This window comes from Brachyistius frenatus, unplaced genomic scaffold (genome assembly GCF_029030835.1).
Source record: "Brachyistius frenatus isolate BFR_SWC_R1_liver_20210118 unplaced genomic scaffold, ASM2903083v1 Contig_51, whole genome shotgun sequence".
NCBI lineage: Eukaryota > Metazoa > Chordata > Actinopteri > Embiotocidae > Brachyistius > Brachyistius frenatus.
In genome coordinates, this window is record NW_027210650.1 from 2,749,217 (window position 1) to 2,771,483 (window position 22,267).

Genomic DNA, 22,267 nt, shown 5'->3' on the forward strand with positions numbered 1-22,267 from the left:
AAAAAGTTTCATTTTCCTGCAAGTCACACGGCTCAAAGCATGCAGAAGGTTTCACTTTCATCCACAACAGGAAAACGTGTAACTGTCACACCTAGACAGTGCCAAGCGTAGCAGTAGTGGACGGGCGTGTCTATTTCACGCTTTGCTGGGGATACCGAGTTGAATTTAGCTTATACATTAGTCTGACTGTAATCCTGCCTTCATGAAGTTAGGCTGAAGAATTCTCATGATAAGATACTCTACCTCACACATTACTATTAGTCTGAATACTTACAAAGAAGTGTTCACATAAAATTATGTATATACTTCCAGAGTTCGCTGTAGTAAATCTGAATATGTGATTGAAAGTGAAAAGCTTATAAATCATCTCTGGTCTTACGCCGCTTTACTTTCACTCCCTATTTTCCTTCACTTTTATCAGTCTACCTCCAGTGGATGTGTCGAGCTGAAATAGAAGAGCCAAATATCAGCACTATAGATCATTTTGACAGTTTAATTCCAATGCCTGATTATCAGTCAATTTCATAATTATATTATCCAACCATCCAATTAATGTGTTCTATATTTACAATGATCATCAAGTAAGCGTTCCATTTTTGCATCATTTATTAAGGGTGAGATATTGGATCCACAAGGGACCTTGACAGTTTGTCTGTGAGGATTCTTGATTGAGATATAAAAATCAGCGTGTGTGTCTGTTCCCACGTTCGGTGTGTGCATCACCCTGCGGAAAGCCTTCTCGCTGGTCGTCTTCAATCCATTCCTTCACACTCAACAGAGCGTGTTCAGGAAACACAGAAAGAGCGAAAGACAGAGCGAAACGGAGTGGAGGCGAACGAATGATGAAAGGATTTCATGCTTCCTCCTTGGCTTCACTCCTCTCCTGTCGGCTCTGTCTAGCTCGGGAAAAAGTGCTGCGCTGTGCCAGTGAGTTACTGACGCCCAAAAACGCCGAGCAGGAGATGCAGGACCGGTCCTTCATGACTTGATGCCTCTGTCTCCTCTTCCCCGTTAGCCCAGACATCACTGACACTCGCAGAGTATTTCGAAAGAAAGAAATCGCCCAACACAGGCAACAATGCATCACATGAGATTAGGGAGCTCCAAATGGGACATGTTTCAAAAAGGGTTTTCCATTTGGAGCGCGGCAGCTCGGTGTTTACATGCCAGTAAATACATTTGCTTTGTCTTAGATGAGATCCTAACATCTGACCATTTACGATCTGCCTGAAAGATGTAAACATGAATTACAGTTGCCTCTCTGTTCGAGTCCTTCCATTGCAAGGATTTCTACAGTTATGCGATGCTTTTTTATTTCGACGCTACCGAGGTGTTTCATTGGCTTTTAAATCAACTTAAACTCCAATCTTTCTTCTTTGCAGATGATGTGCCTCCTTACTTCAAGACAGAGCCGGTGCGGAGCCAGCTCCACCTGGAACGCAACAGGCTGGTGCTGACCTGTATGGCGGAGGGAAGCTGGCCACTGGAGTTTAAATGGATCCACAACACCACAGAATTAACACGCTTTTCGCTGGAGTACAGGTGAGTACAAACTGGTTTACTGTGATTAATTAGCAGGACAGAGACCGAGCGAGAGAGACGTGTTTACAGAATGAATGATCTGACTGATGCGGCGATTTAATTAGCGAAATAAATGGGGCGGAAACGTGAGTTTGTTGAGAAAGAAGCTGTGTTTTGCAACACTATAGAATGATAAAAAGGCAATAAATGCCGGCCTGCACGTACACGCACGTGATGAGAAACAGAGACTCACTTGTGCCGTAAACTGAGGCCCAACAAATCCCATCCAACTTTAAAACCCTGTCTGTGTCTGATGAGAAGAAAGTTTTTCGCATCATCTCTTGAGATGAGGGCCGTTGTTAGCGCTGCACGTCCGACATCAAACACCCTTCGTCTGGCCATTGATTACTGATCAGTGGATGGACCGTTGTTGACGTTGTTCAGCGCTTCACTCTAATGGCTGTTAGTCCGCTGCACCACATCATTTATTTATGAAGGAATTCTACACTTTTTGACGGCTGTAGTCGTCTTTGCGTGTTTCTCCTGTTCACGCTTTGGTATTTAATCTCACAACGGCGCACAGTTTTACCTGGCGAAGCTCCGGAGGCTGGTAGTAACGTGTTCTTCTTGTCCTTATGTTGATTAATGACGGCTGGAAGAAAGCTTTTAGGTGCGTTACTGCCAACTTTTGACAGGAGAAATGCGTTCCAACAGGCCCCAGCAAAAACAGGGGAAGTTGGAAAGTCAATTTATTTATTGATTTTTTAAAATGTTTTATACTTTAACGACTATTCAAGTCCTCCAAAATTATGACCAATTCATGATATTGCCCTTTAACCATTTGTAATTCAATATGAAAAAAAAAAACATTTTGCCAATGTTGTCAAATATTTTGTTACTACAAAGCTGTCTGAACTTAATGGGGCTAAAAATCCAGCCAAACTGCATTAAAACAGTTCCTGCATTCTGTCTTAATTATGGCCGGAATGTACAAAAGACAATTGATGACTGATACATCTTTGAAATATGATATTATGATTTGAATCCAATCCTACATTGGTCTTACTAAGATTAACATTAAGTAGTGTAGCAGCAGCAGCGTCTGTCTGTTAGGTCATTTAGAGTCATTAAGCTACCTTACCTAAATAATACATTTAAAGATATTTCAAATGCATTTATTATAACCACATAGACAAAAAAAGCTAAAATATCCTCCTGAATATCTTAATTTCGTATATCTCGCATGATGATGATTTTCAGATAAGACGGTATTGTAAATTAAAGTAAGTTCTTTTTTTTACCCCTAACATTTCTGGAGTTATTGTCCTCTGTTTCTGTTGGGTAGTATAGTATTCTGCTTATACATTTTTAAACAGAGCCATATATAGTTTCATCATAGAAGAGACTGGTAAATAAAGAAATAGCTTTTTCTGTTTTTCTTTTTCTCTCTTATTGTCTCTGCTTCTCTCCTTTTCCCCTCGTGGCTCTGTGACCTCCATCACTCTCTCTGGAGAGGCCGCGAACAAGCGAAAGGCGTTGAATGAGGGTTAGGGCAGGAGATAAACCGTCTTTAATGGTAACTGGAAGATCCTAATCATGTGGCAAACATTGCCCTTATCTTGGTGTCTGCACCGAGTCTGTACCGAGTGCGTCTGGTTGCAGGGCGTGCGCGCCGACAGTGGTGTAAATGAAGCACTGGAGGATTGAAAGCAAGCTTGCTGACACACTCTGAGCCGATCTTAGCTGGACCGTTGTGTTCATGTGTGAGGAAGAGAGCGAATGTGAAAACAGCAGAGGCTGAACATATAAGCAACATTCGCCTCGTTGATTGAGGACCTTTCTCTCCACGATCTCCGGAGACCGATAAGACCGGAGTGGAAACGGCAGGGTAGGAAGGGCACAAGTGCCACACGGATGCAAGAATAATTGGACTGTACTTGAGCATATCCCTGTCTGTTGGAGCAATAGGGCCCCTTTCAGGGTGTTATTTTGGTGAGTGATTGAGTGATAGGAAGGGTGAGTGGACGAGTAGTAATGCACAAAGCTGCACAAGGTTCCGCACGTGTGTCTGTGCTGTTTAATAGCATGATCGAAGATGTAAAGTTTCCCCATTTGCCATTATTAGCCCGCACAAAGAGATGTAAACCAAAAGGTAATTACAATTTCTCTTGAATCACTTACTCTCAATGAACAGCCTTTCTGAGCTTAGTAGGTTATCGTTATTCCCCCTGGTTTTGAAATACATCACAAAAACGAGCTAAAGTCCATCCATTAGTTTCCTCATGTATTTTAGCAACACTCTGCATGCTAAATGGTACTGTGTGTGGATACATGCGTGTTTGTGTTGCTTGCGTGCAGGTATGCAGCCCACCACCACCACCCCCACCACCACCACCACCATCCACTCCACACACACGCACGCACACGCACGCACGCACACACACACACACACACACACACACACACACACACACACACACACACACACACCCCACTCCTTAAGTCGGCCTCACCTTGTGCCAGGAGAGTATTTGAGCAGAGCAGACCCCCATATTAATCAGGTTATGGTAGAGGTCCGCTGTGCTGAGTGCTGCTTTTAAATATTGACACCGTGCGACTTGACCTCGTGTCCTCTGGCAACCGATCAATACTGCAAGGTCTGTGTGGGGTATTATTATTCAACACGTAGGTGTGTGTGAGCGAGAGAATAGGACGAAAGAGTGTGCTGGAAGAGCTGAGCGAGTGGCACCGTTTCAGTGATCTGGAGTTGGGAGTGCCACTCACGGGACAGACCGGGGCTCAGCGCTGATGGTTGTCGCCTGACGGCAGCATCACCTGCATCGCATTCAATTGCCAACCAGCACACACACACACACACACACACACACACACACACACACACACACACACACACACACATGCACACCAGTTGGCCAGCATCGTGCGCTCTCTGTTCCCCAACAATCATTCAATGGATTTATCTCCAAATTGGAATTCAACTCGGTTAACATTGAAGATTGCGTCTAATATGATTAAGAAGTTTGGGGCCCATCAGACAGGCAAGTACCCAGAATGCTTCAGTGGATCAATTGGTCTATAAATACACAGCATAGCACCACGGCGCCCCATCACATGAGCGAAATTTCAGGGGTGATTACCTGGCACTCCACCAGTCTTTAAGCTGCCAATTAACCTAGAAACTTAATTAAGAGAGTTAATTATTAATCAAACCTCGAGAGTCATTTTGTTTGTCACTTGGTTCTTGGCTGCGTTGTGGAGTGTGGCCTACGCTTCTGGGAATAATCAACTTTCCCCCCAGTTTTTATATTGCAATGAGACGTACAGACAGAAATAAATAAAAGGTCCTAAAGGACGTTACAAAGGCAGAAAAGAACTAGGTCCGTGTTACGTAACCTACAGTGCCTCACAGAAGGAAATGAAAAAGTATGATGGAGAAGACGTGACAGTCACAGGATCACGACTTCATGCAGATTGACTTTTCATCTGGATGTATTTACTCTCCCTTGTTGTCACTTTTTGAGAAGTGAAAATGAGTTTTCTCTACAACACAAACACTAAAAGAAGTGTGTTCCTGGTCAACACTGGCTTTTCACCATCGAGACAGGAAAAAAACAACACAAAAAATTAGATTAACGTTTTGACAGCTACAATAATAGTGTCACTGCGGTCTCTCGCGTAATGACTCATCGCCTTAAAATAAGAGAATGTGTTCGAAAATAGGCCAATAACACATCTGTCTTGTGGGGAACAGGTACTACTGTTAGATATACTGTATAATGAAGTTGCAATCAGGTATTTCTTGAAAAGCCCCGCCCTCTCTTCTGTACACTTTTGATCTCTTCTTATTTCTCCATCCTGTCTGCCTCAGTTGAATCCACTCACATATGAGCTACCATCCGGCATCCACATCTTTTTTTTTTTTTTTTTTTTTTTTTTTTAAACAGATATAATTTCATGGTAGCTTTGAACAAATTAACACAAGTTCAGTACAATATTATTCCATATCTGGGGGGGGAAGAGATGACAAGCTCAGCTTGCGCACTGGATGGAGATGAAGGGAAAGGATGGGGGCAAAATAGCAGCAGATGACAGGATGTGTGTGCCAAATAATGTCTGCCGTTGGACTTTACACTCTAACAAAAAGTCTGATGAAGTGACGCACAATGACTTTCAAACATTTTAGTCTATTGAATTAGTTTCAAACTTCACTTAAGGCAGGACTGTGAATTGTTGTTGTCAATGCTGTTTTTTTTTATTCTGAATAAAAGTGTTTGCATCTTGAAATGCCTCATACTTGAAGCAAAATTAGAAACAAAGTTGTGTTTTGAGGAAAAATCCACCTCCTGACTGCCATTAATTGGCCATAAATAACCTAAAATGCGTACAGATCTGAGGAGGGTTAAGTGCACTTGTGGAAAAAGGTACTATGATGAGGAAAAAACACAGCAGCGAACAAGACCTTGAGATTCCAATTTGCCCATTCGCTCACTGTCATCCTCATTTTCCATCCTGCGTTATTCCCGTATGATGTTTCCTGTCTCTCGTCAAATTCAAGTAAATAGGTTTTTCTGAGCCGGGGCGCGTCACTCTCTGCTTAATCTATATGCATTTCCTCTGTCTGCTCTAACTCGAGGCCCCGCAATGATGCTGTGAAGAGCCCTCATGTCATGAATAATAGTAATTAAAGGACAATAAATTGAATAAAAGATAAAATATGGAGCCACTTCACTGGAGGAAAAAACAATTGTCGTGGAAAAAAACTTGTTTACCATAATTTTCCATAATAAATTACTGTAGACTTTGACATAACAGAATATATAAACAAAAGGAAATAAATTATATTTTGTTTAACCGAGTGGTTCAGTTGAATCGGATGATTTGATTTAATTTGATTTCGCTGTCCTTCGTTTGTTTTGTCACCGCGTTAGCTCCGTTCATATCAGCGTTAGTATCTCGAAGAAGGAAGAGGAGCAGTAACATCCACTTATTTGGATCTATACTGGAATCACATCATGTGAGGGACTATCAGGTCTCGAACACAGCCGGCCACCCGGCCAGGCGGAATCTCTGCGGATGACCTTAATGGATTCCCGGCTGTAACTAAAAATGTCCATTTTCTATCTCCCTGGCATTCTCATCCAGAGCCCCCAGATACGATATATACTGTATATATTTCTTTACCTTTCTCCCTCTCTCTCTCTCTCTCTTTCACTCCCTCCCTTCACTCGCTCCTTGTTTTCTGTGGCCGAGCAGAGTGAGGGAGTCAGAAGTGAGACGGCGAGAGAGGAGAAACCAGCAGACAGTATTTGTTTTATTATGCGCATGCCCTGCGCTTGTTTTATGAGTGTGTGTCACGGCGCTGTCGGCAGGCACGCCTGCTTCTCTAATGGCTCTACACAGCTAGCACGATGCAATATTCCTGTACAGGCACAAGGACACCTGATTATGTAAAAAAAAAAAAAAAGTGGGGGGGGTTGAATGTTCAAACTACTTCACTGTGATATAATTTATTCTTGAGTACGATAACATTCAGCAGCACATCTACCGGTCTGCATTATGTTCAGCTGTGTTCCCTCCCTGATGTTTTCTTTTAGGCACTCATACTACTGGGCCCTAATTAAAGAACATTATAATCCCCAAAACGACTGTTTGTTCAATGATGTTTGCTAAATAATAATTTTTAAAAAATACTATCTCAAAGATTGAAAAGTAGTGTTTTAATGATTCTGACATTTTATTTTAGGTTTAGAATGTACATTTTCTGGAAAATATTAGTTTTTAAGGAAATGCAACTTCACATAACGTCGACATTTGTTTTTGGCCCTCCATCCAGATAAATGTTTGGCCCTTCAAAGGAAAGAATTTGGGCACCTCTGATAAACAGTATGTGTGCGTGCGTGTGTTTGAACATGCAACACTGAACGACTGCTGATCACCAGACCTGTTTCACGGCTTTTGATGACTGTATAAAAAAAAAGTCTGTGCAACTCTGAGAAAATAGTTTTTTTTTACTGAGATTTTGGCAGATAAACTGCTGAATGAAATTTGTTTTATAGTTTTGTGCCTCCATTGGACAGCTGTCCCTTTTGTTTTTTGAATCCTTAAAGAAGAAAGAACATGTGGATGCCATCCCTCTGGGCTCCTGGACAAATGACCCGCTATTGATTTCCAGTAGCTTAAGCCAGAAGTCCCCATTACCTGTCATGTATTGTGTGTGGGAGGTATTAAGAGGAGAGAACAAGATCAGAACAGAGACTCTCATCCTATATGAAGGAGAAGAGGTCTAAAATGTGATTCAATACACTTTCAAAGGACACGTCCTCAAAAATATATGGTGCATTATTGATTTTTTTTTTTTTTTTTTTTTGGTTCTTTACACAGTCATTGCCTGTAGCTCAGCGAAGAAGGGTAAACGCGTGCGTTCGATTTTGTGTCAATGCGCGGCGTTTTATCTCGTGCGGGGATTTTACTTGACTCGTCGCTTTCGGTGATGGGTATTTAAGCGCCACGATGAGCACAGAAACAATAATCATCCTATTAGAATGGCGCTGCGCATCAATCTGTCGCAATCCTTAAAACATAGAAGCAATCAGGCTGTTAAAAGCTAATCACCCCCCCCCCCCCCCGCCCCCACTCCACCCTCCACCCAAAACCAACGCAACTGCTTTTGTTTATGTGACACTGAATGTACAAGCTGTCGGAGTTTAACAAGTGCGCCGCAATGCTGCAAGTGAACTCATTAACCAAAGTAAAGTCGACATCAAACTGTTATATGAGGGCGATGACCTTTCCGTTAACTTCCAAACAGTAACATGAGAATCAAAAAAACGTAATTAGTTGTGAGCTGCGACTCACAGTGCCATGTTGTTGTCATCATTTATGAGCCGACGTGTCGCAAGGCGCGCACTTTTTTAGTTTTTTTTTTTTTTTTTTTTTTTTTAGATCCGGTTTCAAATTAATCGCAGAGAAATTACACATAAAAGGGAAACATTTTATAAGCGAAACGCGGTGACATGCTAGTGATTTGAAGATGCGAGTGTTATTACCGGCTCATCTCAAATTTATGATGCCATATAATTTAGCGTGATTTCATTTTATGATAAGCTGGGCTGTAATTACAATGTCCTTGTGATGCGTGTACCGGGGTTTATAATGTTACTGTTTAACTAGCAATTTAAGTAAAATGTTACTGCCACTAACCTTGGGGAACAGGTAGGATGTTATTATGGGATGGCGCTCAATAAAGCGCACCGCTGCCATTTTTCAATCAGGGATTATAGTTTTTTCCAGTTATCCTCCGCCATCTCTTTAGCTTGCCCTCCCTCCTTCCTTCTCCATTCTTCCATGTTTTCATTTTTCCCATCTCTTCCTCCTCCGCCTCCACTTCATGGCCGAACCTCCCCTCCCCTCTCCCCCTCCCCCCACCTTTTTTTTTTTTTTTTTTTCCCCCTCATGTTCCTCTACCCGTCTCCCTGCCACTCCTCCATCTAATCATTTCTCTTGAGTGGGGCTAATTAAAGGGGATCTGACGGAGTGCGCTGACCACAGGAACATCAATCAATCTCTGTCCAACACCGCGAGCCCCCGCTGACTCCCCCAACCTGCTGCCAACGCGCGCAACTCCACAAAGGTTAATTGTATTCATTATATAAGGGACAGAGCGAAAGAGGGAGGCAGAGAGAGAGAGAGAGAGAGAGAGAGAGAGAAGGAAGGAAGAGAGAGAGAGAGAGAGAATAGTGTCCAAAGTCACCCTGAAGGTTCTGGCTCCAGGGTGAATTCTCCGTAGACCTCAGTGAGGTTAAACTTTGAGCAGCGACACCACCTGTCAGCTATATTCCTCTCCGAGTTTCCTACTTTTTTCGTCCGCTCCCTCTCCCCCCTGCACACCATCTCATCATCTATTCACCTCATCTACCTTCCATCTCTGCAGAACACATATACGTAATTATATTAATTTAGTTGATGGAACATATGAAAGGAGTCACACATCATTAATGGAGCCTCCTGATTAGTTGATTAAGCCTTTTAACAGACTTTGGGCTGAAACTCATTTAGTCCTTCGGCTCCAACTGACGCTGCTGGTAATGAGGTTTGATACCGCTTCGGTTTTTTTCTTTTTTGGTTATAGATATATTAACAGCCTTCAAACACACCCAACCATTTCTTCTTACAGCGCTGTTTCCATTTTAGATGCAGCTTTCCATATATTTTCAAGTCCTCAGAGAAACATAGGTGAAACTTGATGATCTGGGACATTAGACAAGCGGTTATTTTTTTTATTTTTTTTTCACAATACGAATAAGAAATATGGATTCATGAAGCTACCGGACGGTGATTTCGTTATTCTGAATCCCACATAGAAAGATTTTTGTTTTTGCTCCGTTGTTTCTCCAACAGGCATCAGTGAGCGCGGCGCCTGTTTGGTTCTGTGTTTCGGAGTTCTGGAACCAGACTGCTAGCAAGGTTTGAGCTGATGTCTCCTTTTCCATGTGAGCGGCGAAGCGAAGCAACAGGTGGCTGCCGTGAATGCCGCAGGTTGGAAGGTGGCCAGAAATTGAATTTCCGAACACATACATGATACATGCAGACTGATGCCTAAAAAAAACACATGAACTGAGTGGACAAGCAAAACAGTTGCAGATGCCCCTTTTGCGGAGAGCGGGAGTCGAAGGTTTATTGAGGATGAGTGATGGCGCTCTTCACCATCGTCATCAAAACACAGAACGAGAGAATATATTTGATTTATTCAGTTTGAAATCTTTGAAATTGAAATAGCTCTGGCGCCTTTTTGTTGGACATTAACATTTGCAATATTAACCATGAAGGCAAACAGATGCTTGTTCCTTCTTTAAAGTACGATTTTTTTTTAAATATTTTTTTTTTTACAGCCCGATCAAAATGAGAAAATCATCATTTCAAAAGATGTTGCACTGTCGCATTGTTTATGTATATTTAGTCAGAGCAGAGGAGTGCTTTTTAGGTAACATTATACATAAATATCATTGCTTATTTTAGACGAATAATTCTTATGATCGCTCATATGTGACGGCAATCATAGTTGTAGTTCTGCAAGTATCCAACTTCACTGCGAACAGTTTGTTGAAGGGCCTCCTGAACTCTTAAATTGCTCTCTTCCACGTCTCTTCTCGCTCCATTATGCGCCATCCAAACATATATTCATGGGGGAAAAAAAATCAACTTCCTAAACAAAAGGTTAAAAACTCCAAAAACTTTTCAAACAAGTTGCATGTGGTTACCGTGGAAATCAGTACACCCCCACCACCGAGGGTTCACGCTCAGACATTCTGCCTGGCAGTGCACGAAGCACTCTCGAGCGCACATCATGCGGGAATGTGACAGCGGCGACGGCAAGCACACTCCGAGTGTGCAACTGTTCCACCTCCCACAAGAAGGATTTATTTTGACAAAACCGTGTTATGCTCGAGTGACTTTCGAATTAAACATGTAGAACTCGCTGAAGGCTAATTTCACAACTTCTACGTGCCGTGCTGCCATCTAACGCGCCATTAGGGACCGCGTGCCGCCGCTTTAATAGCCCTCCGCTCCGTGCGCGTCTCTCACCGCCGCGCCGCCATTTATTAGTTATTGGAAGGTTTGTTAACAACTTGATATCTGCACTTCTGAGCAGGCTGGGTGTCTGATCTGACGCATTTGAACGTCGTCAAATTGACAAAATCCATTCTGCGTCCCGCTGCGATCCATGCACGCGCCCGCTTCACAGATGCACGCTGGTGGGTTGCAGATACTGGAAAAAGGACGCGGAAAAACACGCAGTCAAACAAGCACCGTCCACCGATGAGTGTCTGGTTGTGAGTTCACAAGTGATGCTTTCTAGCAATGGGATTTTACAATTTGTTTTTTTTGCCAACACACGAGCACCATTAAAAGGTTCAGTTTGCCAGAAACTACGACGTGTTCTCCAAACAAATGTTAAAGGCAAAAGTGCCCGCCTGCTTTGAATAACCGCTTAAAATCATCACAGCCTCCTGCTGCATCAAACTGCCTGGTCTCTGGCGAACCACTCTGTGTCTGATGTCTGTCTTTTGCTGTTTCGGGGCAGTGATTTGTACAAAATTGGGATAATGGCTGGTACTCACCACGAGTCGCTACTTCCACCAACCTCGCTCACCACTTATTCTTTTTGGCCATCAGCTGCATCGCCAGATGTGGCAAAAGCACAACCCAGCTCTGTCCCAGACACACAGCTGTATAAAGTGTATGTAACGCTGCCTCCACATGGCGCTGAGGCGTTACTGCCGCCACAGCTGGACACTGAAGTCAAGGTCATGTGGAGAGTGTCAACTGCTGGCGACATGCAGCTTTGACCTTCGTCCCGGGGGGATTTCATGCTTGTGTGTGTGTGTGTGTGTGTGTGTGTGTGTGTGTGTGTGTGTGTGTGTGTGTGTGTGTGTGTGTGTGTGTGTGTGTGTGTGTGTGTGTGTGTTTGCACAGAAGACATTTTAATACGAGTGTTTACCGACTGTCTACGTAAGTGTGTGTGTGTGTGTGTGTGTGTGTGTGTGTGTGTGTGTGTGTGTGTGTGTGTGTGTGTGTGTGTGTGTGTGTGTGTGTGTGTGTGTGTGTGTGTGTGTGTGTGTGTGTGTGTCTTCAGGGAGAGCTTCAGCTGGGTTAGCCTCTCGAGCATCATTATCATTGGAATAAACAACAGCTAAGCTCCGATGTCCTCTATGCCCTTCTTCCTCTATTAGATGGTCTTAAGTGTGTGTGTGTGTGTGTGTGTGTGTGTGTGTGTGTGTGTGTGTGTGTGTGTGTGTGTGTGTGTGTGTGTGTGTGTGTGTGTGTGTGTGTGTGTGTGTGTGTGTGTGTGTGTGTGTGCGCGCCCCCCCCACCCCCGCAGATGTGTTCCAGCGTGTTAAAGCTTACAAATTTGCCAACCGCTTTTTGATTCCTACTTTTGTCTTCGTTTATTTCAATATTTATAATGAGTTTATTGTGATGTAAAAAAAAAAAAAAAAAAAAAAAAAAACAACCTATCCTCATCTTTTCTTCTCTTGTGTATTTGTGCTTATTAAAGGTACCTAATCCCTTCGCTGGACCGCTCCCATGCCGGCTTCTACCGCTGCATCGTGAGGAATCGGGTGGGAGCTCTTCTGCAGAGACGCACAGAAGTACAAGTGGCCTGTAAGTATGAGCCTCGCAGGATGCAGGTGAAACACAAATGAAAGGAGCCACCGGATGAATAAATAGATGTACGATAGATAGGTATCGAGTAGGAAAACAAGGCATCCGTGTGCTCAGCCGCACGCCGAGTACACGGCATGTGCACCCACTCTCTTTGGTTGCCTTTGTATCAAGGACTGACTGGGGAGGGACAGATGCTGGCGGGGTGAAAGATGTACCTGCATCTCATTCGGAGCGTTATCGGCACGGACAGCTGTTCCACTCAGCGTTCTCATTAGATTGATATTGTCGCCGTGGTTCTTTTTTAACTTTCGCTTCATTTCAATATGACCGCCGCTTATTTTCTTCCATCTCTCCTTTGTCAACAACATCTGTCGTCCGGCTCGGTGAAAACAGCGGCGCCCGCGCGCCGTGTTTTCTGTAAATTTGCACTGCCGGTTTGCCGGGGCTGGCTCGGCTCCCTCGTCTTGTTAACGAGCTGTTACAGACGCGCTTCAGAGGTGTCTGGAGTGCTGTTGCGTCATCGAATTCCCACCCCAACCCGCCTCCATATGCACCAGCCGTTCCTACGCCCATTATCCTGCCTTCCCAGGGCACGTTGGGTTCATTGGCTTCCCCGTGTTCCGGTGACATCCGAGTGGATGTGACACGCCGCTGTACCTGACAATGCAGTCAACCAGGCGCGAGAGAGGAAGCGATGGGCGGAACACACGGGAAAGGCCCCCGACGGTCCCACGGGTCCACTTCTGTAGTATCGCCGCAAACCTGCTGTTGGCCAAACTCCTTCCTTTTGCATCTCCTCTCTCTTCTAGCAGTCTGACCCTTTGTTGCATCCATCACTGGCTCTTTTTTGTCGTCGCTCCTTCCCCACCCTCTCTTGACTTTGTCTGTTATCTGGCCACCACTGCTTTCTATTTATTTCTTGGCTTCCGCCCCACTGTTATTCAGTTCCTCTTTATTCCCACCTCTTTCCCATTTCCATAACTCTCTTCTTCCCTCTCATCGGTTGCCCGTGGAGGGGTATAGACGGCGACGGCGGGTAAAAAAAAAAAAAAAAAAAAAAAAAGGAGAATTAAGGACACCTGCGGAAGAAACGGATGGGGTAGACGAAGGAGGGAAAGATGGAAAAAGAAAGATGGGGAGATCTCTTTTGGAAGCGACGCCATTGAGGCAGCACAATTAGGATTGCGGAGACACACCTCGGAGAATGGGAAACATGCCGAGGCATTAGAGATTAGGGGAGAAGGGGAGGAGGACATCACATCACCGAAACTGCAGATCAAAGTCAGGGGATTTGCACACTTCCCAGATTTTCATTTAAGCTAAGCACCACGGCTGCACCGCAAAGCCAGATTACCTTCTTTATTCTCTTTGAAAGAAAGGAGAGAGAGAGAGAGAGAGAGAAAATCAGATTGCCATCGATGCACAACCACTCCAACATCCCTAGTTCAAAGTCCTACACCTTGATCCCGACGTGTTTCAAAGATGTTATTTCTGAACTGTCTCGGAACTTAATTGAGTGTTTGATGTAATGTTTCATTCATCGTGGCAGAGTTTTTCTTTACTGTCTCCGTTGTATTGAAGAGGCGAATATATGATCTTTTCCTCTCTTCTGACGGAGCTCGAAATTTTTTTCATAATTTCAAGGTATTCCACCTGTCACATCTTCAAAAACTAAACTCTGCACTTTCTCCTTTCAGCAGTGTTGGAGGAGGAAAAGATAGAGGCCGCTCGCTACTGCTGTCTCACTAAGGTTTACAGTCAGCATCCGTCAATATAACTGCGTGAGAGAATTGCACGGCGGAGATTGAAAGAGCAACTGAAGTTGGGGCCGATTTCCCATCCAAAACTCCTAACCGCTCCATAGATCTCCTTTTCAAATAGGCAGCGAGGAGGAGCAGGAATATTAGAACAGTATTTTTTTTTTTTTTTCCAGCTTTTAAGTTAATAATGAGGCAAGGGGGGAATAAAGCCGCCCTAACCAACGAAATGTATCAGGAGATAATAGACTAGTGACATCGCCGGTCAGCTACTACGTTGAGTAATGCACACATTTAGAGCGTGATCAAGATTGATCGCCATCGACGCATCCGAGCAGGAGGACGCCGAATATGAATGCGAGTCAATTTGGCGTCCGCGCCGAGTCCCTCTGTGAGTCATTACATCTGACTTCCTTCGAGCCCTTTTTCTTGATGTTCTGCGGAAACCACGGCAACAACAAATGCGCCGTCCATCAGAGTGGCTCAATGTAACATTTCAGAGCCGAAAGCAGGTGCTCCGCGGTCACCAAAAAACGTCAAATTTGGTTCCTTTGACTCGTGTCTGTGTGCCGTCACACTTTTCACACATCTTACCCCTTCTTGATCTGTTTTTGCGTGTGCTGTGTGTTTGTTTTCCTCCAAGTTATGGGCAGTTTCGAAGAGGGCGAGCGCTCCCAGTCGGTCTCTCAAGGAGAGGGCGCCGTTGTTCCGGCACCGCGCATCCGCAGCTTCCCTCAACCGCAGGTCACCTGGTTCAGAGACGGGCGCAAGATTCCACCGAGCAGTCGCATGTGAGTCGTTTGTTTGTTTGATTTTTGTTTTGTTTTTGGAGTGCTTTCCTGTGGGCTCTTTTTTTTGCGTTGTATTTTGCATTTGTGTTTCATTCTGTGAAGACTTCTTGATTCTTTGTTTGTTCCTGAGGCTGTTTGAGTGCTTGAGCTCGAGAGCAACTGTTCCTTTATGGGTTTTTTTTTGTACACCTTGCTACATTTTGTGCTAGCTTGAGTTTCTTCAGCAAAACAAAAGGCCAAGAACAAAACACTTTTTGGCACAAAGGAAATGTCACCTTGTTATTATTTTTTTTGTTTCAAAAGAACACCTCAACCAAACGCTTTCGTATCAGCTTATCTTTGTCACTTTTTCCTTTTCCGCCTCTATGTCACTCTTTATTTACTCCGAATTAGAGGCTGTGCTTTCTGAGGCCAGCCACCAGTGTTTGCCAGCCGGTTAGCGGTGGTGTTCATACGGGCCAATCAGTGCCCCATAGGGCCAGGGAACACCGGGCCCTCCGACAGCCTCAAATGGGATTGTTGTTTTGCTTTTCCGTTGTGTTCGCAAAAAAATGGAAGCTTGTAAAAAGAGAGGTCCGTCGGGAAAGAGGTGTTCCCATTCTGAGTTTCTCTGTGGCCCTAAAAATGGAACAGTGGTCAATTCCGGTATTTTAGTTGTGTGTTTTCTTCCTGTATACTCCAGCTATAGAAGAATGAAAAGCGAACCTGAAATTGTGTTGATATACTGTATGTAGGCTTATATGTTATTAAAACTATACTCGGAACCTAATGTCCTTCAAAATCAACTCCAGCACCCGCATTTGTTTGGTGGATTTGGTTGTGACTCAGTCAAGCCACTTTATACAGGCCGGTATCACGCCATAGCATGTAATATATGTCAGTCTGCAAGGGGATACCGTGTCAGTGTCACATTTTGGATCAAACAAATACGGGGCTTTCACCGGGAACACGAGTGTTTCAGTCCGTGAGAAAGAAAAAGTCAGGGTTGTATATCTTTTAACTGACATCAAATGACTCTTTTCAACCCAATCCACGACCTTTCCCTAAACCGACTCGCGTGGTTGTCGGTGCCTCAACCTTTCACCCCGAGGCGAAGCAAAATATGACAGTGACGAGGTATCCTCTAGTGGACGGATGGGTGTATTACGTGCTTTAACGTGATACCAGGTTGCTTAATAATATCATTTCTTGATCTTCCACAACTTCCACTTCCACAACTACTTGACTGAAGTTACTCGAGTGCCATTAGTGCTCGTCAAGACCTGTTGACATGAAAAGGATTTCCTTTCCAAGGATAGACTGAATTGCCATTTTTCCACAACGATATGGATATTATAGGTCCCATAGTGCCACATACTGTACAACTCCACATGATAGTACTTCTCTTTCTCTCTGAATGATTGGCATTGCACAAGGTTTTTGTGACACACACCTCTATCGTCTTTGTGTGGGAATACTTTGTGTGCGTGTGTGTGTGTGTGTGTGTGTGTGTGTGTGTGTGTGTGTGTGTGTGTGTGTGTGTGTGTGTGTGTGTGTGTGTGTGTGTGTGTGTGTGTGTGTGTGTGTGTGTGTGTGTGTGTGTGTGTGTGTGTGTGTGTGTGTGAAAAAGTGACTTGTCCCCATCTCATCACATCTGCATTTCTTCTCAGTGGGAGGTGACCTTGCCCTTAGTGAGAGTGAATCTTTCTTATCAGCTTCTCATTATCAGTAATCATACCCTGACCTAGAATCACAATGAGACGAGCGCCCAGACAGACTGAGAAGATGGAGGCTGTGGTTTGCCGTGGGCAGGCCGGTCTCTTCAGTCCTGTTGAGAGTGAAATCTTGATTACTTTTTGCAAACTGTGAAGAAAATCAACAATTACACAGGGAGCTCGGTGTGTTTATTGAGGCTCATGAAAGTTGGTATTTGAAGAGATTTCTGCCACGAAAACTAGATGAATGGTCCCACTTTGGTTCAGGGCTTTAGATGAGAAGGATCCATCAAAGAATTTCAACTCTTTATTGGTTTCACGTTTCTACCAGTCACTCCTCTGTTGATGTCTCTCTCTCTCTTGCTCTCTCTCTCTCTCTCTCTCTCTCTCTCTCTCTCTCTCTCTCTCTCTCTCTCTCACTCACTCACTCCTTTTGTCTCCGTTATAGGCCACCCACTGTGTGTACCTTGCTGCTCTTCATCCTCGCGTCCTACCCCTACAGCTCTGAGAATGCTAATACCACATGAACAACCAAGGTCACAGTGTGCAAATGAGCACTGTTGATAACAGGCAGCCCCTTTTTTTCCCCCTTTTTTTTCCCGTATTGAAAATCATTTAATTGAATTTGATTCACGCCACTAGCGTTTACTCTACAGAGGCATCAAAGTCTCACTAGTGGGGGGAGAATGAGGGGAGCCTTACAGAGAGAGAGATCTGCACCAAAACACGTAATTTTACTTTGATGAGGTTTCTTTTCTTTCTTTTTTCAAGCCCTAGTGCTCTTCAGGGTCAGTTCCAGCTGCATCGTTTCCCTTCTGTAAACCTTGTGACATTAGACATAAGACTGGTGCTTCCATGTCCAACACACTGTATATGTAAGTCAGTCAGGCTCTGCTTTTACTATAAACCAGGCTACTTTGTGGAATAGCAGTGAAGGGGGGGAAGAGGATTGGAAAAAAGCGATGGACTACAACGATGCTGACTATTTCCACTGTCATTCGCAATATCTGTCTGTTACCTTCCCACCCCCACCACCTTTTTCTACCCCCACTCCCCCTCATTGTCCCCTACTCCTGCCATTCCCTCCTCAGGTGTCATTCCTTTAATTTACAGCCACTTCAGGGGTCCATCTTGCTGCTTGTCTCTGTGCTCTGCTTTATCACACCCCGAGCCATATTGTAGAGAAGAAGGAGGGGGGGGGGGAAACAGCCAGACCCAAAATAACTATGGTAATCACCTCGAGCCAATCTAACGGCTTATAAAATTCATGTTTGACCTGCAGGCTGCTGTACTTCAACCAACTGGTTGGCCTGCACTTCTTTTTGAAATTCTGGATGTTGCTTCTTTAAACTTGCGTCACACAGTAGGAGGGGTGTTGTCTTGTCTCGCTCTGGTCTGAAAGGTGGGAGATTGGAAATTACTCCAGTGTGACACTTGTTGACTGCCTGGGCGTCTTGTGAGGTTCGCTGGCTCTCAGGTTCTGTGCACATCTAGAAAACACACCTTAGGTGTGCTGATCAGAAGTAGACACCTCAAAGGTGTAAACACAGAAACCAGAAGCAAAAGACTGGGATTAATAATTTGATAGTATTTATTCAAATATCAATTAAATCCTTTTAGATTGTTTAGGGGACCGGGAAGACATTTTCGTGGATTTTTGTGGCATGGCTGAATGGATGAAGTGATTTTGAATCTTATCCTGTTTTTGTTTTTGTTTTTGTTTTTTGTTTTTTGTTTTTTGGGGGGGGGGGGTTATGTGGCAAGTTACCTGGTTATTCTTCACCTGTAACAGTTTCCATATTTCTGATCATCTGCAAACAGATTTGTCATTTTTCCCGAACATCTCAGCCACTCATCTCTGTAACTACTGGGTGAAGGTAATTGAATGAAAACCTGAATTCCATTGGATTTACCTTTTACATCTCATCACCAGTAATTTAAGTAAAATGGAACAATATAATTTATGTTTGAAGTCATTTAAGACAGACTCTTTGTGGAAGTGTGTTGAGCATCATTACAAATGAACAGAAACCTTGTTTAATGAACTGAGGTTGACATTAAGATTAAGGGTAGCGTCGCGAGCTACTGGTTGAGTTTGTGTGTTGAGTATCAATTTGTTATTGTTCCCCTAAAAGAAGCTTATTCAGCTGGTTTAGGTGGAGCTCAGCTGTGTGAAGAAATGTTACTAAACACGAGTAGCTCTCGAACACTTTCATTTTGTCAAAGGAGCTCTCGGAGGAAAAAAAAAGGTTGGAGACGATGGATATGTAAGATGAATTACAACAACTTTTTGTGAGACCCTAACTTTTTCTATTACAGTGAACCCTCGCTATAACGCGGTTCACCTTTCACGGTCTCGCTGCTTCACGGATTTGCATCGTGCACTGTGTTCTGCATTCTGATTGGCTAAACAGTCTCTCCGCTTCTTCTCTACCTGTTTGTCAATAACGTTGCGGTTTAATATGTACACGTACGTAAAACAGCTTGCCAAATTTAAGTTTGCAAATTCTCTTGCAATTTCAAGTTTCTCTAAAACCCATAATGTCGACAAAACGTTCTGCACCGACAAAGGCACTTGCGGCAGTGAAATACACGTGAGTCACTATTTGTCCTACTGTACTTTGTATTTGTTTTCATAATCATTTTTCATTTCCTCCCGTTCTAATCCAATGACTCGGGTCGCAGTGGGGCGGTGCTGATCTCAGCAATTTGAAGCCTTCAGTTCGTATTGATGATTAAAATTATTATTTTACAGTACAGTAGTTATTTGTAAAAAAAAAAAAAAAACATTTATACAGTACTTTTATTTGTTAAACAAATGCTTGGGCCTGTAAAAAGGTTTTGTTCTTTGGTTTCAATGTATTATGGAGTATTTCATTGTATAATAATTGTAAAAAAAATAAAGGTTACTACTTCACGGATTCCGCCTATCACGGTTTCTATTTGGAACGTAACCCCCGCGAAAAACCAGGGTTCACTGTATACCGTCAAAATTGTAGTTTGTTGAGTATTCCAGTACCTGGAAGACAAGTCATCAGAGTATACAGTGTCCACACTGTACTTCCATCCTGCTGAGCATCAGGATGATAGTGTGAACACAACACGCCACTGAGGCCCTGGATGTGTAAAGGAAACCCACACACAGCAACTTAATGAATGCTGCTTCTTTTTGCTTCCCTGCTTCCAGTCCCCCTTCCCACCCCTCCACCCCTCCCCCTTGGCAGGGCAGTGTCTTACTGTGGCACTGTGACTGCTCTTTCTCTGCCATGTGGCCAGTGCAGCTGCTGGTCTTGGCGCCGACAAAGACTCCTGTGCTCGCCTCTGACAGCACACCCATAAACTTGCGGGTGATTCAGTTATTGTTGTGTTTTTCTGTGATGTTGCTTGCCATGCTCTTCTTGTTAAAAAAAAATAAAAGTGTCCTAGTTTATGTCAATACAGAAACGTACAACCAGACATTGGTCTAGCTGCAATGAATCAGCTCCACCCGGCTCCCACGTCTTTGTTGTGTTGTGATGTAAAGCAGGATGCAAACAGAAAATGGGACTTATTTAGTGCTAACTGTCATTATTATTTCCTTATTGAATGGGAATGCATTTGGCCCGGTCCTTTCCACCCAGCCGCTGTGATTTGTTGAGTTATTTTGGAGACTTAATGTGGTGTATAATCAGAGGCTCCTTCAGTAAACACATTTGCCAGGATTTTCTGGGGCTGCTGACTAGAAGGTGAGTCTATGGCTCTGGATATAGCAGCCTCTCACTATTTCACCTCTGACAACAACCCACTACCTGTTGTTTTTCTTCTCCCAGAAACTTTCTATTGACACTTTGGCATAGATTTATCTGCATTACACTGAAACAACCTTGTAGAGGTGTCTGTTAAGACAGAACACAGAGGAGCTTGACCTGCAGGAGTCAGTGGGAGGACATCCATGACACACACACACACACACACACACACACACACACACACACACACACACACACACACACACACACACACACACACACACACACACACACACACACACACACACTGCAGTTTGTTTGAGTAATCTGCTGTAGCTACTGATCAATTAATGGCCTCTGCCTGTGATCCTCGGGTCCTGTCAGTATGCTATGGATTCCCCATTAGTCACGAGGGGCCAGTGAATAGCCAAGCCCTTCCTCCGCATTTCCCCACAACTGGCCGACATTAGTCATGAACCCAACGATCTGCAGGTCGAAAAGGGAGAGATGTCAAGGAGAAGCAGTGATAACAACAAAGAGGAAGGACTGCCCCAAATAAAAGCATGCATGTATTTGGTGCTGGAACTAATGATTTTTTTTTCTTCGAATCAGGGAATATTATTTGGATTATTTTCTTGAATAATTATTTGGTCTTTGCTATTTCCCAGAACCCAAGGAATCTTTTAAAAACCTTAAAATGCTTATTAAAATTGTTGATACATTTTCTTATCATCAAGTAAGCTATTAATAAGTTGAAGGTCTTTGTGCAGCTTTTAATTGTTTGGTTTAAGGATGCAGGGTATATTTTTGGCTCGTGTGCTGCTGGTGGAGAATTAGATTATGGTTATTGTTGTGATAATAGATGATCAGCCTGATAATTACATCCAATAATGCAGAGCGAGGCTGTAGACCAAGGACATCACTTAAAACCCAGTCTGCCTCTGGCTTTCTTTGTGTTTCTGACTGCAGGAGGGCTAAGCTGAGTATTGGAAGACAAACATGACCTCCATCTTGAAATATTTATTTTATTTTATTTTCACATTTTTACATTTGTATTAATATTATTGTTTATCGAATTGAGTTTCAGCCACAATGAGCACATCATTTTTGTTGTTATCAGCCTTGAACGTTCATATTCTATGCAGAACAAGACGTTTGTCTGAACCTTAAAACTTTCTGAGTAGCATCCAAAATGCATTTTTACTGCCCAGTCAGATTAATCAGACGTATTTACTTATTCATTGATACATATTTTTGATTTAAGAGTATATTTTCATGTATATGGCATATTGGCCACTGATGAGGAGTTAGGCGTACACCAATCAGCCAAAACATTAAAACCCACATGCCTAATATTGTGCATAACCACCTTGTGTCCTCTAATAAGCTCTGACACATTGAGGCACATACTTCCTCTGAGCATATCAGGCACCGAGACGTTACCAGAAGATCCTTTCCGATCCGAGTTGGAGCCTCCACAGACTTGACTTGTTTTGTCAGCACATCCCACAGATGCTCGGATGGATCGAGATCCGGGGAATTCGGAGGCCAAGTCAACACTTCTTTGTCATGTTCCTCAAACATTTCTG

General features: G+C 43.5%; 1 protein-coding gene across 7 annotated transcripts in view; it reads left to right on the forward strand.

Moving 5' to 3' along the window:
• Window positions 1-22,267, forward strand: part of sdk2b (sidekick cell adhesion molecule 2b) — a 247,209-nt gene that overhangs the window by 166,359 nt on the left and 58,583 nt on the right. For all 7 annotated transcript variants that reach the window (XM_069704629.1, XM_069704632.1, XM_069704630.1 and 4 more), the window contains exons 2-4: window positions 1,383-1,542; window positions 12,599-12,705; window positions 15,109-15,256. In XM_069704629.1, the coding sequence (XP_069560730.1) occupies window positions 1,383-1,542; window positions 12,599-12,705; window positions 15,109-15,256 (415 nt within the window). The remainder of the gene's footprint in view (window positions 1-1,382; window positions 1,543-12,598; window positions 12,706-15,108; window positions 15,257-22,267) is intronic.